The sequence below is a fragment of the Canis lupus genome, chromosome 16 (assembly GCF_003254725.2).
Source record: "Canis lupus dingo isolate Sandy chromosome 16, ASM325472v2, whole genome shotgun sequence".
Lineage (NCBI taxonomy): Eukaryota > Metazoa > Chordata > Mammalia > Carnivora > Canidae > Canis > Canis lupus.
In genome coordinates, this window is record NC_064258.1 from 16,109,621 (window position 1) to 16,123,117 (window position 13,497).

Below are 13,497 nucleotides of genomic sequence, written 5' to 3' on the forward strand. Positions count from 1 at the left end.
GAGAGAAGCAGGCTCCATGCACCGGGAGCCCGACGTGGGATTCGATCCCCGGTCTCCAGGATTGTGCCCTGGGCCAAAGGCAGGCGCTAAACCGCTGCACCACCCGGGGATCCCAAGCCCACTGGTCCTAACACAGATCTGTTCTGGCTGCTGCGGCAAGGCATCTGAGAAGCTCTTTACCTTCAGCATCTCTCCTGGGAGCTACCGGGTGCAGATTATTGCTGTCAAGTTCTAGTTACGCATGTAAAAGAGATGTTAGCTATTGCTTTTAGAATTACATAGTATCAGAGCTAGGTGTTCTGCTCAACCACTGTATTTTATTTTATTTATTTTTAAAAAATTTTCAGACTTTATTCATGAGTGACAGAGAGACACAGAGAGAGGCAGAGACACAGGCAGAGGGAGAAGCAGGCTCTATGCAGGGAGCCCGACGCGGGACTCGATCCTGGGTTTCCAGGATCACAACCTGGGCCGAAGGCAGGCGTTCAACCACTGTATTTTAAAGATGAAACACAGAGAGGGTACAAGACATCAGTAAGGTCAAATGTGTACATAGAACCTGAATCTGTCAGGAGCTATGGAGACCCTTCTTTGGAAGGTACAAGACACTTGGGTGACTGCGTTGGTACTGGGCAGGGTTTTGTGAGTAGCCAAATGGGGGTAACTCTTTGCGGGGAAAAGAATCAGCTCGGCCTGGGAAGTGGAAGTGTGTGTAAAAAGACTGACATGTCCACTGTGCCATAGGACATCTGGGCACAGCCCTGGAAGGCTGACTGGGGCCAGTGCTCTGCACATGCCCTCTATTAGGCATTTTTGGAAAGGCTGAGGATGAGGGCTGGCTAGCAAGACTGCAGGCAGCTTTGGCAATGGGGATGCAGAGAAAGGCAAACATCAAAGGTAGCTCCCTGGCCCCTGAAAGGGTGGAACACAAGATGGGCAAGGGATTGAGGACAATGAAGAGAGCCATGAGGTCTCTGGTGAATCTCTTGAATGCGATGAGTGGGGAAGAAGGCATAATATTGGATTCCTCTCTCTTCTTTGCCCATGTACCAGTGGGTCCAGGGCAGTGGTAGTAAACCACCCCAGTCCCACAGGGGAGTCTTTTAGGAGAAGCCTGAAGATGAGTGGGGGCTGTTGCTTACAGTGCCATTTCCAAAGGCCTTGCTGATGAAGCTCCCTGGGAGAACTGGAAATAGAAGCCGGGAACCCAGATTTCCAGGCTCTGTGCTGCAGCCCGCAGCCGAGAGTCCAGGGAGGACCAGAGAGAGCACCTGGGGCACAGGGTGGTCTCCACGGATGATCTCGGGCGGGAACCGGGGATCCCGTGCAGCATGAAAGGCAGGACCGCGTAAGTGAGGCGCAGCTGTGCCTGGGCTGGCGGCCCTTCTCGGCCAATCGGCCGCGTTCATCAGCACCCTCAGGCGCCGGGCACGGCTCGGGCACTGCCCAAAGATCGGACACCCCACCCAGACGGGAGCAGGGCGGCGAAAGAGCCAGCCGGGGCCGAGAGGAGGCCAGAGCAGCTGTCCACTTGGAGCCGGTGGCCCTCGCGGCGGGTGGGGGTGGGGGCTGGAGAGCAGGCGGAAGGGCCAAGGCTAGGTGGGAGGGGCCCGGGCGCCGGGGCTGGAGCGCGCGGCTCGGGGGTGGAGGCTGCAGAGCCAGCGAGCGAGCGAGGGGCGGGGGCGCTGGGGCCGGCGCGCAGGAGGGGCGGGGGCGGCGGGGAGGGGGGCTCGGGCTGCGTGTGCCGGAGCTGGCGGGGGCGGCGGTGCGTGCGCATGACGCGGGGGGAGGGCCCGGGCCGCGCGCTCCCGGTCCCGTTGTTGTTGCCGCTGGAGGCTGCTGCGAGGCAGCGGGATCGCGGCGCGGAGAAGCGCCCTGCAGCGGCGGCCCCAGCGTGCTCGGCGGTGCCTCCTGGCCTCGGCCCCCGGCCCCCGAACTCATGCGCTAGCCCCGCGCCGCCGGCTCCGTAGTCCCGGCCCCGCCAGCCCCGCGCGCCCGCCCGCCACCGCCGCCGCCGCAGCGCCGCCCCGGGCCCCGGCCGGGCCCGCCTCGGGCCCCGCGGCTCCAGAGCCATGAACTTCCAGGCGGGCGGGGGGCAGAGCCCGCAGCAGCAGCCGAGCCTGGCGGCGCCGGGGGGCGGCGGCGGTGGCGGCGGCGGCGCGGGGGGCGGCGGGCAGTTCGGCGGCGCGGGGCCGGGGGCCGGGGGCGGCGGCGGCCCCTCGCAGCAGCTGGCCGGCGGGCCCCCCCAGCAGTTCGCGCTCTCCAATTCGGCAGCCATCCGGGCCGAGATCCAACGCTTCGAATCTGTGCATCCCAATATCTACGCCATCTACGACCTGATCGAGCGCATCGAGGACTTGGCGCTGCAGAACCAGATCCGGGAGCACGTCATCTCCATCGAGGGTGAGCGGAGCCGGGGTCTGCGGGAGATGGGGCGCGGTGGCTCGGCTCGGCCACGCTGTCCGCGTCTGGGGTCCTCGCGCGCCTGAGGTGCCGGCCACGCGGTGTGCTCATCGCCGGCGTTGCAGAGCGGTCGTCCGCGCTTCGCTGTATCTCGTCCAGGGACACTGGGGCTCGGGGCCGGTCCCGTGCCAGGCGACGCGTTTTCTGCTCTTAGTGCTCCACGACGCGAGGGCGGTGTCGCTCCCGGGACAGGTGCGCTCAGAGCCTCAGAGGTGCGGGGGTCTGGGGCCGGAGCTGGCCAGGCATGGCGAGGGAAGGTGGGCGCAGCGGAGGGCCTCGGCGGGCGGGGAGGTGGGGCCGCTGCCCCGGCCCTGCCCCGCGGCGGGGCGGGGGATCGGGCCTCCGGTTAGTGGAGCGTCCGCGGGCCCCGGAGGGTGGCGCTCGCCGCGGCGCCCTTTCCCGACGCACACCCCCTACGTTGCGGCTGCCAGGCGGGCACAGGCCGGGCCTGGCGCGGGGCTCCGGCGGCGCGACCGCGTGGGAAGCGCCGGCCGGTACATCCGCGCCTTCTCCGGGTCCCACGCGCGCCCGGGAGCCACTCGGGAGGCGGGCACGGGACTGCGGGGCGCAGACCGGCCTCCGTGGACACGGCGCCGGGCGTCAAGCGCCAGAACTCCGGGCCCCTGTCCTGCCCAGCGCTCCTTTCCGTGGGCTCTTGGGTCGGGACTTTGGCTGCCAAAGGGGGCAGAGGAAGTGGGTGCACGCTGCTGGCACATATCCGACGACCCCTGATGTGGTGGGGGCTCTCCGCACCCCAGACACCCTGGTGGCGCGGTGACCTTTGAGCACCCAAGGGACAGATGGGCCTCACCCTGGGTCATCTGCTTCCTCTCTGTCCATTTGAGGGGGGATGCCCACCAGCAGGTGGTGGGTTCAGCTTTAGTGGAAACGCTGGGGCGGGGCGGGGCGGGGGGGGGGGGGGATTACAAGGGTTTTTTTTTTGTTTGTTTTTTTTTTTTTTTTGGTGATGACATGGAGTTGTGGGCAGGCCTGGCCACTTCTTGGGCCTCACAATTAGGGTCACATTCCCATCTTGTGTGAGGCTCTGGGGGCTTCTTCACCTGAACACTCCCTTTCTGCTTTTGGAGGTCCCTGCAGCTGGGGAAGGAGCATTCAGTAGTTTGGGATGGGAGTAGAGAACACCATTTGGAGCTGAAGTCTTGCCCTGTTCTTGTAACATTCCGACCTGACTCCCTCTGTCCTTTCCCCAATCCTCTTAGCTCTTTTCTCCCAAGGCTGAGTTCACTGTGAACTAATTAGGCAACAGGAAAACTCATTAACGTGGATCTGAGTAAATGGCCTGAATCACCGTCGTGGCTGGGGACCAGGAGTTGGCATTTGTGTGAGCCCAGGGCCCCAAAGAGAGGAGATGACCAGATTTTCCTCCTAGATCTGAAGCAGGTGGGGCACGACGAGCGACTATTCCTTGCCCTTGCAAGGAAGTAGAAGTTCCCCATCAGCTCTAAAATACCCCCAGCTCCTTTTGGTGACAGCCTTGGTGGGATAGGCACAGAGGGAGTGAGGGAAGGAAGACATCTGCGGCAGAGCACTTCCCAGAGCAGGGAGGGGCAGGAATCAGCTGGATTCCCATCCAGCTCCAACTTCCTTAACAGTGACCTGTGACCGCCCTGCCCCCCATCCCCCCAACACCCCCTGGAGGCGCCTGGCAGGGCATCTTCTGTGACACAAAGGCCATGATTCCCAGAATCCACTGAGTCTCATCCCTGCCTTGAATTCAACATGACAGGCAGAATTTCCCCTCCTTGAGCCGCCGCCCCCCCCCCCCCCCCCCCCCCCCCCCGTGACCAACTTCCCCATTGCGGTTTGGAAGTACCCCATGTTCTGTCTGCTTAGCCTGGAAGCTCCGTATCACCACTGTCGTGAATCCTGGGACCTGATGTCTCACTGTCACCAGGCCCAGCCGTTCCTCACGCATCCGTTCTCAGCTCTCCTGATCCCTGCTTCCCTGCTCTTTCTTGGCAGGGCCTCCCACCTCTTTCTTCCTGCTCCCCCCATTTTTTCCCAGCCTCTCTCCCGGAATCCGTCTTTAGTACCCACCTCACCCCTGCTCCCCCACTTTTGTCACCCAGCTTTTCTGCTCTAGGCAGGCAGAAGAAAAAAAAAAGCCCAACCCTGAAAACTCCTCCGATTTCTGCCCTATACCCTTCCTGCAGTAGAGCCCCTCCATCTGCCAGACCATATTGCTGCCTTGTAAAGCAGCATCCCCACCTTCTTTTTGGGGGGAGGCAGGGGAGCAGCTTCCCGGGGCGTTTCCCTGGGAGCCTGAGCGAGCCCCCCTGCTGGGGCCCAGCAGACCTGGGTCCCTGTGTTACATAACGCATCCATCCGTAGCCTGGGAGGCCGCTCTCTGTGTTTACTCCGGCCGAGCCTCTTAGCGGGAAGGGATGATATTTTCCTGGTGTATAATAAGCTTCCGCCTCACTCCGGTAATACTTCGATGAAGGATTTATTCGTCCCAGCTCTGAAGGTGACCTCGGAGACGCAGTCAGAATCTGTTTGGGACTGAGGGAGCCCAGTGGTACCTTGCCCTCCTGTCTTCTCTCTGCTTCATCCGGTCACCTCTAACCCTGTGGCCAGGGCAGGAGGAAGCAGAGGAACAGGGAGCTTTCCTGTTGCAGGATTAGGGGCCGAGGGGAGACAGACTGTTTCGGAAAAGTTCCACCAAAGGCTGAGGAAGGAGAAAAGGTATCCATCCTGCAGTTTTTAAGGAACGAAGGAAGTGTAACTGGGAGCTGGCATGGAGGGTGGGGAGAGAAGACTTAACCACGTGCAGAGCCTCTGAGCCAGCCTCACCTTCCTGGCGGGGACACTGAGGCTCAGAGAGAGGAGGGATCGCGAGTGGCCTCACGGCAGGAGTCTGCAGGAAAAGGAGCTCTTGAGACTGGCTTGGGTTGCCTGGCTGTGTCCTAGAAAGAGGGCTGCAGAGGAACTGGACTCAGGCCAGACAGGGGACAGCCTGGGCGTGTGATACCTGGGCCAAGTGAACCAGGAGCCAGGATGAGCTGCTGGGAGAGGTGAGGCTCAGGGTCCCAGCAATTGGCCTGGCCAGGTGGGCTGGTCTCTGAGTAATTGTGAATTCAGGGAGGCATGAATTCAGGCATTCAGATTCAGGGTGGATCCTGCAGGTCCCCAGGGAAGACCAGGAAGCACACGGTGGCCACTGGTGGCCCATGTGGCTGCTACAAGGGCAGGAACTGGGCTTTGTCGGCTGGTGACTTGTTGGTGCCCCCTTTGTTTTTCCTCCAACATTTTTTTTTTAAATAAACAAAATAATTGCTTTTGAGCAACCTAGCGGTGGGCAGATTTGTTCTTTCACCTCACTCTTGGAGGGGTTGCTCCGGCTCTGCTGGCCAGCCACTACGGCCTGAGGCTCTAGTGCTCTGGGACTGCAGGCAGGAGGTGCTGCAAGTTTTCCTGGTGGGCTCAAGCCTAGGTTAGAGAGGGAAGGTGCCCCGAGCTGCTGCAGACAGAACATCCTGGGCAGGGCTCGGAGGGAGCAGGCAGGGGGGTGCCCACCTCTGCAGCATGCGTCCTGCTTCCTCTGTGTCTGGGGCTGGGATCCTGGCAGCAGCCCCGTGAGGCTGTGAGACAGGTGGAGAGCAGTTTAGCCATTTGGGAGCCGGGGAAGCTCTCTCCTGGGCTCCTTTGCCCTGTCTGTTCCTTGGGCTGGCCGGTCCCCAAGCTACTGAAACCACTCACCTGGAGGCTTTGCCGCAGTACATGTTTCTACCGCTTCCTGCCAGGGATCTGATTCAGTAGGTTTGAGATGGGGGCCCAGGGACCTGGGTTTGTCACTTCTCCCAGGGTTCTGGTAATTAGCTCGTTTCGGGAATGAGTGCCCGGTGGGGGCCTAGAGGCTTAAGTAGGACTTTGCGCAGAAGAGCTCCAGGAATTCTGAAAAAGAGATGTCCGTGTGGGTGCTAGTGGCCGGGGACAGTCACATTTGTTCCAGATACATTTATTTAGCTCCTACTGTGTGGCCCAGTTGCACAGAGCACAGTGGAAGGCAGGGAGGAGGCGGAGGAGGGGCCCCGCCCTTACCCTGGACCCCAAAGTAGAACAGATTAGCCTGTAGGAGGGGCCAGAACAGGGATTGGGAGTGGTGGGAGAAAACCAGGGCAAAGGTTAGATTCCAGGGAAGACCGGTCCAGACCTCTTCCTTCAAGGTCACGGAGAGGGAGGAAAGCTCACCTCAGGCTGCAGGACCACAGGCAGTGGAGAGATGGGATGTCCCTCCCCCCTTTAGTTCTCTGCCACTGAGCTGCTGCTCTCTGCCAAGTAAAAGACCCCCTGCAGATAAGACAGTCCTTGCTCCTAAGTACTCCGTGGCTACTGGGACTACTTATCTTCCTCTACCGTTGCCTTCTTTCATTGAATGTCTGTGTCAGGCTTGGGGCTCTGGGAGACTTTCTATGCAGACAGAACAGGTTTGCAGAGGCAGCAAGGGCGAGAGAAAGTGTGATGTGGTGTTCCAGGAGCAGCAGGCTTGTCCACATAGCTGGGGCACTGAGTCCAGATGGGACGGGCCAGAGGGAGTTTTTCATGCTTTTTTCTGTATTTATTTATACCTCGCCATGGTCAAGGAGACCACTTGAAATGGCTTGGAATCCTGCAGGAGATGGCCCGTCATGTGAGGGGCGACATAGGAGCATTAGGGCAGGTGTGGCTGAGTATGTGCTCTTGAGGCGGCAGGGTGAGTGGCCTTGGGGAGACCAGGTGGGAAGGGAAGCTCATCCCTGAGCATGTGCACCGTGAACCTCCCCTATGAGCTGTCAGGGAGTCTGTGGCCTCAGAACCACAGGAGTGGAGGGAGTGAAGATGCCCTTCCTGAAAAGCAGGCTTAGGGGAGCTGAGGCCTGGGGGCAGAGTGGGTAGACATGTTGGAGCTCTGACAACTCCAGTGTCCTTATCGGCATCACCCGCACCCCCAGCCAGGAACCTTTGGCTTACCTCATTCTCTTTTTACTATGTAGGTAACTTGAGATGAGTTTAACCAGATTGCTTTCCTTCTGACCTCTAGCTGACTTCCAGGCTGAGGGGTAAAGGGAAGGTAATTTTGGAATAGAGAGCTGAGCCCTAGGGTGATAGAAGCGGGAGAGGGCCGTGACCGGGAGCATCTGCTTGGACGATGTAGGCGTTGGCTGGTACTGCGTTCTGCGGGGTAGCATTCCCTGCCTGCCTGCCTGCTAGAGGTTGCTATAAGGCCTTTGCAACACGTGGCAGGTGTCTTCCCAGGTATGCAAGTATCCTCTCCATTTTGCAAAGCCTGGGATTTAGATTGAGCAACGTCCCGGAGGCCACACTAGAGGAGCAGAAACTGTTTTCCAGCTGCAGGGCTGGTGCTTCCCCCATGGATGGATGGATGGATGAGTGCGCTTTGGTGGGTCAGACTGGATGCCCCATCAGCCCTCCTACGGCGCCTCTCAGGGAAGTTTTCTGACCTTCAGTTTAATTTGAGGACACTTAAAATATAACTTGAGAACTTAGGGTTCCTCCATCCTGCTGTGATCTTCCTCTGAATGTCTTGAATCCCCTACTAAATGGTCGCTCTGGGATGTGTCTGTCCCCTCCCTGAGCAGCGTAGATATTACTGCATATAGCGCATAGGTGCTTGCTCAAGAAACACTTAGAAATGCTTAAACATTTAAAACATTTAAATATACGCGGAAGTGGCGAAAGTAATGCTCATTTGTTTTAACAAATTCAGATGGGGAAGGAAGTAGAAGGAACATGTGCCCCCCACCCCCGGGGGTACCTGCTGCTTGGCAGCCTGATGTGTGTCTTCCCCCATCTGCTTTTCTTTTCTTTTCTTTTTTCTTTTTTTTTTTTTCTTTTTTCTTCTTTTATTTCTTTTCTTTTCTTTAATATTTATGCATAAGAGACATGGAGAGGCAGAGACACAGGCAGAGGGAGGAGCAGGCTCACTGTGGGGAGCCCAATGCAGGACTCCATCCCAGGACCCCAGGATTGCAACCTGAGCCCAAGGCAGACACTCAACCCCTGAGCCACCCAGGCGTCTCCTCCCCATCTGTTTTAACCCTACATATATCTGCTCTCAACGACTCTGTGATTGATTTGATATTATTGGCATTTCTCAGCAAAGGTGGGATTTTGGTGGAAAACACTCCTCTGGGAGAATGAAAGCACCTGTGTTCATCTGCTCATCTGGTAGCTCCCTGCAAGGGAATTGGGATACCTGGGTTCTCATTTCTACCAGGTTGTGACTGGCAGGTCACCCCTTGCTTGACCTTTTTTTTTTTTTTTTAATTTTTAAAATTTTATTTATTTGTCAGAGATAGAGAGACAGCACTGGTGAGCAGGAGCAGGGGGAGTGGCAGGCAGGGGGAGAAGTAGGCTCCCCGGCTGAGCAGGGAGTCTGAAGCCAGGCTTGATCTCAGGACCCCGGGATCATGACCTGAGCCAAAGGCCGACACTTTACTGACTGAGCCACCCAGGTACCACTTGACCTGTCTTGTTTGAGACTTGAATTCTTTGTGCAGCTCGCGGTGACTCCGCACACGGGTGCCTGGGCCATCTCTGTCTTGGCTCTGCAGCCTCAGGTCCTGCCTCAGGTGCTGCCTGTCTGGGGAGCGCAGGCTCCACTCAGTGCGCCCGGCTGAGCCTGACTTTTTGCACGTAGCACTTTGACAGGCGCTGCCTGGGCGCCCTCAAGAATCTGGTGATTGAAGAGTTCCTGTGGGCCAGATCTGGGCCTTAGGGAGACGCAGGGGGAAATAACAAAACCTCCCTGCGGGGTTGTGCCACATAAGGCTTCACAGGGTCGTGCGTGTAAGGGGCTCCTGGCAGGGCCTGGCGCAGAGTGAGCACACAGTGATGCTCGCCACTATCTTAAAAGGCTGTAGGATGCCCGGGGCCCCTGGGTCGCTTAGTCGGTGAAACATCTGCCTCCAGCTCAGGTCACAATCCCAGGGTCCTGGGATCGAGTCCCACATTGTCTGGCTTCTTGCTCCATGGGGAGTCTGCTTCTCTCTCCCCCTCTGCCTCTCCCCTCTGCTCGTGTGCTTTCTCTCTCTCCCAAATAAATAAATTTTTAAAAATCTTAAAAAATAAAAGGCTGCGATAGGGCACCTGGGTGGTTCAGTGGTTGAGCGTCTGCCTTTGGCTCAGGGTGTGATCCCAGGGTCCTGGGATCGAGTTCGCGTCGGGCTCCCTGCAGGGAGAAGCTCCCAGAGGGAGAAGCAGGGAGCTTCTCCTGTGTCTGCCTGTGTCTCTGCCTCTCTCTCTGTGCCTCTCATGAATAAATAAATAAAATCTTAAAAAAAAAAAAAAGGCTGCAGAGCCATACAGTTTCTTACTCATCTTTTTGTGTATAGACCTTTCTATGCTTGTCTGATTACTTCCTTTGGACAAATTTCCAGGAGAAAATGACGAGACTGTCAGGTATGCATATTTTTAGGACTTTTGCAGCACAGCCCGCCTGATTCTAGGGGTAGAGACAGACCACTTGCTCCTTGCCCTACCTCTCTGGGCCCCACCTGCCCACCTTATAGGTTAAAAACACCACCACCACCACCACCCTTAGATGCTTTTCCTTATTTTTTAAAATTTTCTGTTGGTTTGATTACTAGTGAGAGTCAACATTAAAAAACAATTTGGGTCATTTGCATTTTGCTTAAGTCTCTTCAGGTCCCTTATTCATTTTCCAACTTGGTTTGTTGCTCTTTTTGTACTGCATGTAAGATAGTTTTAATTTCTTAATGTAGATTTTTCTGAAGTGAACATTTGTCTGCTGGCAGGGAGCCACAGCCTCAGGCTCTCAGGCAGCACTCAGGCCCAGGGCCAGCTGACCAGGCTGTCCTCCAGGTGCCCAGAGAAGCGACCCCACATCTCATGGTTTCAGGGGAATGTGCCTGTTTCTAGTGGGTGTTTTTCTTTCTCTTGCTTGTCTGTCAGCATCCCTCCTTGCCACTGTTGGTGTGCCCGCCTACAGCACTTTCTCTTTTGCCTTTTAATTTGATGTTTGGATGGCTTGCAGTCCCAGAGCCCATGCTCCTGAAGTGGGATTCCAGCCCAGTCCTGGCCTCTGGGGGTGCATGAGTCTGTGTGCCTGGGGGGTGGGCGAAGCTGGGAATCTGGGAGATCTGGACACCACTTGGGGCTTGCCTGCTGTCTTCTAGGGAGGGGCCGATGGACTTCTTGCCTGGAGGATTTTTTGTTAAATGGGCCCTCAGTGAAGGCCTTTGGTGTGAAGAGCTGTGAAGGTTTGGTGGCTTTTAGTTGTTTCAAAGCACTCCTCTGCCTGGTGACAGCTTCTGGACTGTTCTAGACTACATTGCCTTGGGTGCTGTGGTGGAGTGAATGTTGGGCATCCTTTCTTGTCTGTAGGGCCTGTGTGGGGCAGCAGTTACAAACCTGCTTCTGGAGCCAACCTGCCTGGATTTCAATCCCAGACTTAGTAGTTGGTAGCTGTGTGACCTTTGGTGAGTCCCTTTACCTCTCTGCCTTGCCTTCCTTGTTGCTAAAATGAGGTTCACAGGCACCCATTTCATCACGTGGGTGTGAGGATGAAGTCGGGGAATGCACGCAGAGCTCTTAGACCAGCACCATTCCCTTGGAAGTACTTGTGTGGTGGGTCCTGGTGCATGACTCATAAGCTAGGTGCTGGTCACACTGCCTTTGCCAGGTGGGAGTGAAGACAGTGAGGGCATGAGAGGGAGTGTGCCTTACATGGTGTCCGCAGCCTGTGGCTCCTCCCGTGGTGCTTAGGGTCCGTGGTGGTGGAGTTTGGGGTAAGTTGGTCTAGCCTGGCGAGCCCCGGGGCAGAGAGCCACCTCAGGGTTTGTCTGAGGTTCCAGGACCCAGACCTGGACCACAGACTGTCACAAGGAATGTGTCACACAGGCCCCCAGCATTGCCTTTATTTGATTGCCTTTCAACCCAGTCCAGTTCTGTACGTGAGCCTCGCGTGTCAATTTAAATTTTCCTTTTAAGGAAGGTAAAAAGAAAAGTGAAGTGTGTTTTATTTTTTTATTTTTTTAAATTTTTATTTATTTATGATAGTCACAGAGAGAGAAAGAGAGAGAGGCAGAGACATAGGCAGAGGGAGAAGCAGGCTCCATGCACTGGGAGCCCAATGTGGGATTTGATCCCGGGTCTCCAGGATCGCGCCCTGGGCCAAAGGCAGGCGCCAAACCGCTGTGCCACCCAGGGATCCCTGAAGTGTGTTTTAATATTATATTTTACTTAACTCACTATATCTGAAATGTTGTCTTTCCCGCATGCAATCTGAGAAATGATTAATGGGATCTTTTATACTCATTTCTCACACCCCGTCTTCGAGCTCCAACCCCCAGGGACAGGCCACATCTCCAGTGCTCAGTAGCCACACAAGGTCCCTGGCTGTGGTGGTGAGAGGACAGCTCTCGTTTTACCCCTCAATAAACAAAAGAATACCTGTTTGTTATAAAAAGTGAGTACAGAAACGCATCCTTTTTGATTTATCTGTCTAAAGTATTTTTTTAAGGTTTTATTTATTTATTCATGAGAGACAGAGAGAGAGGCAGGCAGAGGGAGAAGCAGGCTCCCTGCAGGGAGCCCGATGTGGGACTTGATCCTAGGACCCCAGGATCACGCCCTGAGCCAAAGGCAGGCGCTTAACTGCTGAGCCAGCAGCCGTCCCAACCTTTCTGAAGTATTAATAATAACCTGTATGGAGCGCCTGGGGGGCTCAGTTGATTAAGCGATTGTCTGCCTTTTGCTCAGGTTGTGATCTCAGGGTCCCAGGATCGCCGTCCCGCATTGACCTGGCTCCCTGCTCAGCGTGGAGTCAGCTTTGCTCTCTCTCTGTCTCTCACTCCCTCTCTAGTAAATAAATAACATCTTTAAACAACAACAGTAATAATGAGCCTTACCCATAGGTCCTGCTGTTTTCCATCAGCCAGGCAACAAGCGCCCACTTACAGAGCCCCTGCCAAGGCCGGGGGGATCAATTACAAACAGATCCATTGAGAAGTTACTGACTCTGCAGTAGCTTTTGGTCACCGTGTTTCCTGAAAACCTGAAGACCACTGCCGTTGTGAGGCTGCCACCCAAAACCTGTTCACGCCATGGGGTTCTCCTGCTCCATGCTTGGGAGCCACGTTCCTGGGGTTCCGCCCAAGGATGGAAGGTGGGGTGAGAGTCCAGGCCCCGTTCTGCCAAGATGAATGTGTGGGTTGAGGGCCCCTCGCGGGCAGCGCTTGTTCCCGGGGGCTTGGCCACGGGCCTCGGGGCAGCTCTCATCACTCTGCTGTGGCTCCCGCATCCCACGCGGCTGCCTCTCCACCCTTCTGACCTCTCAGCCCCTCGCCTCCCTGTTGCCAGCCTGGAGGGTGATCCTGAATTGGGGTGACGGGGGAGAGACCACGGCAGTTCCCACGGCTCCCTCCACCTGCTGCGGATGGGCCCGTGAGTTCTGGAGCGCTGGTGGCCTGACCCAGCAGAGGACGGGCAGGCTGGCGAGCTGTTGGTGGCTGGGCTCGTGTGAACAGCGCAGTCTGGACCAGCTGGCCTTCTGCGTGTCAGCTTTACACAAGGTCAGACGGAGTGGTGGCTCGTGAGGTGCACCTGGTAGGGGAATGGGGTGCTGACTGCGTGGCCCAGACCACAGCACAGCACACAGTTGGAGAAGGGCGAGCCCCACCCTCGTGCTCTGCAGGAAGGCAGCGTGGAAGTGACAGCCCAAGGATTCAAGGTCACTGGTTAGCAGCGGGGGGCCCAGTTGGGCCCCCAGGCTTTTTTGCATCACCTTGACCTCCTTCCAGCACACAAGAGGAGGTGGGCCAGGCGATGGATCCTGCTAGTCACCTGCCCTTCAACCACGACCCAAGGCGGTGGTGCCAAGATGCTGTATGTAACCAGCAAGTCTCAAAATATTTTCTTCACCCTGTCCTGGCACTTTAGGCGGGGCTGTTTTTGTAGGTTTTTTTTGGTTTATGTTTTGCCTTTGATTTATGCTAAGTTATATATGTATATATACGTAAAATAGCGGAATATATATTTATATCCTAGCGG

The 13,497-nt window shown here is 56.6% G+C and overlaps 1 protein-coding gene and 1 long non-coding RNA gene across 6 annotated transcripts in view; one reads left to right on the forward strand and one right to left on the reverse strand.

Moving 5' to 3' along the window:
* Positions 1–297: 297 nt before the first annotated feature.
* On the reverse strand, positions 298–1,506 carry LOC125752650 (uncharacterized). Its single transcript, XR_007402661.1, has 2 exons — positions 1,143–1,506; positions 298–492 (listed from the first exon to the last, which is right to left on the reverse strand). It is a non-coding gene; the product is annotated as an uncharacterized LOC125752650 (long non-coding RNA).
* Positions 1,507–1,537: 31 nt separating this feature from the next.
* AGAP3 (ArfGAP with GTPase domain, ankyrin repeat and PH domain 3) overlaps positions 1,538–13,497 on the forward strand; it is a 56,451-nt gene continuing 44,491 nt past the window's right edge. For 4 of the 5 annotated variants that reach the window (XM_025452714.3, XM_025452730.3, XM_025452759.3 and 1 more), the window contains exon 1: positions 2,058–2,403. In XM_025452714.3, the coding sequence (XP_025308499.1) occupies positions 2,073–2,403 (331 nt within the window). In that variant the 5' untranslated portion in view covers positions 2,058–2,072. Of the gene's footprint in view, positions 1,557–2,057; positions 2,404–13,497 lie in introns of those variants that run through there. The other variant, XM_025452745.3, reaches the window with a different exon arrangement.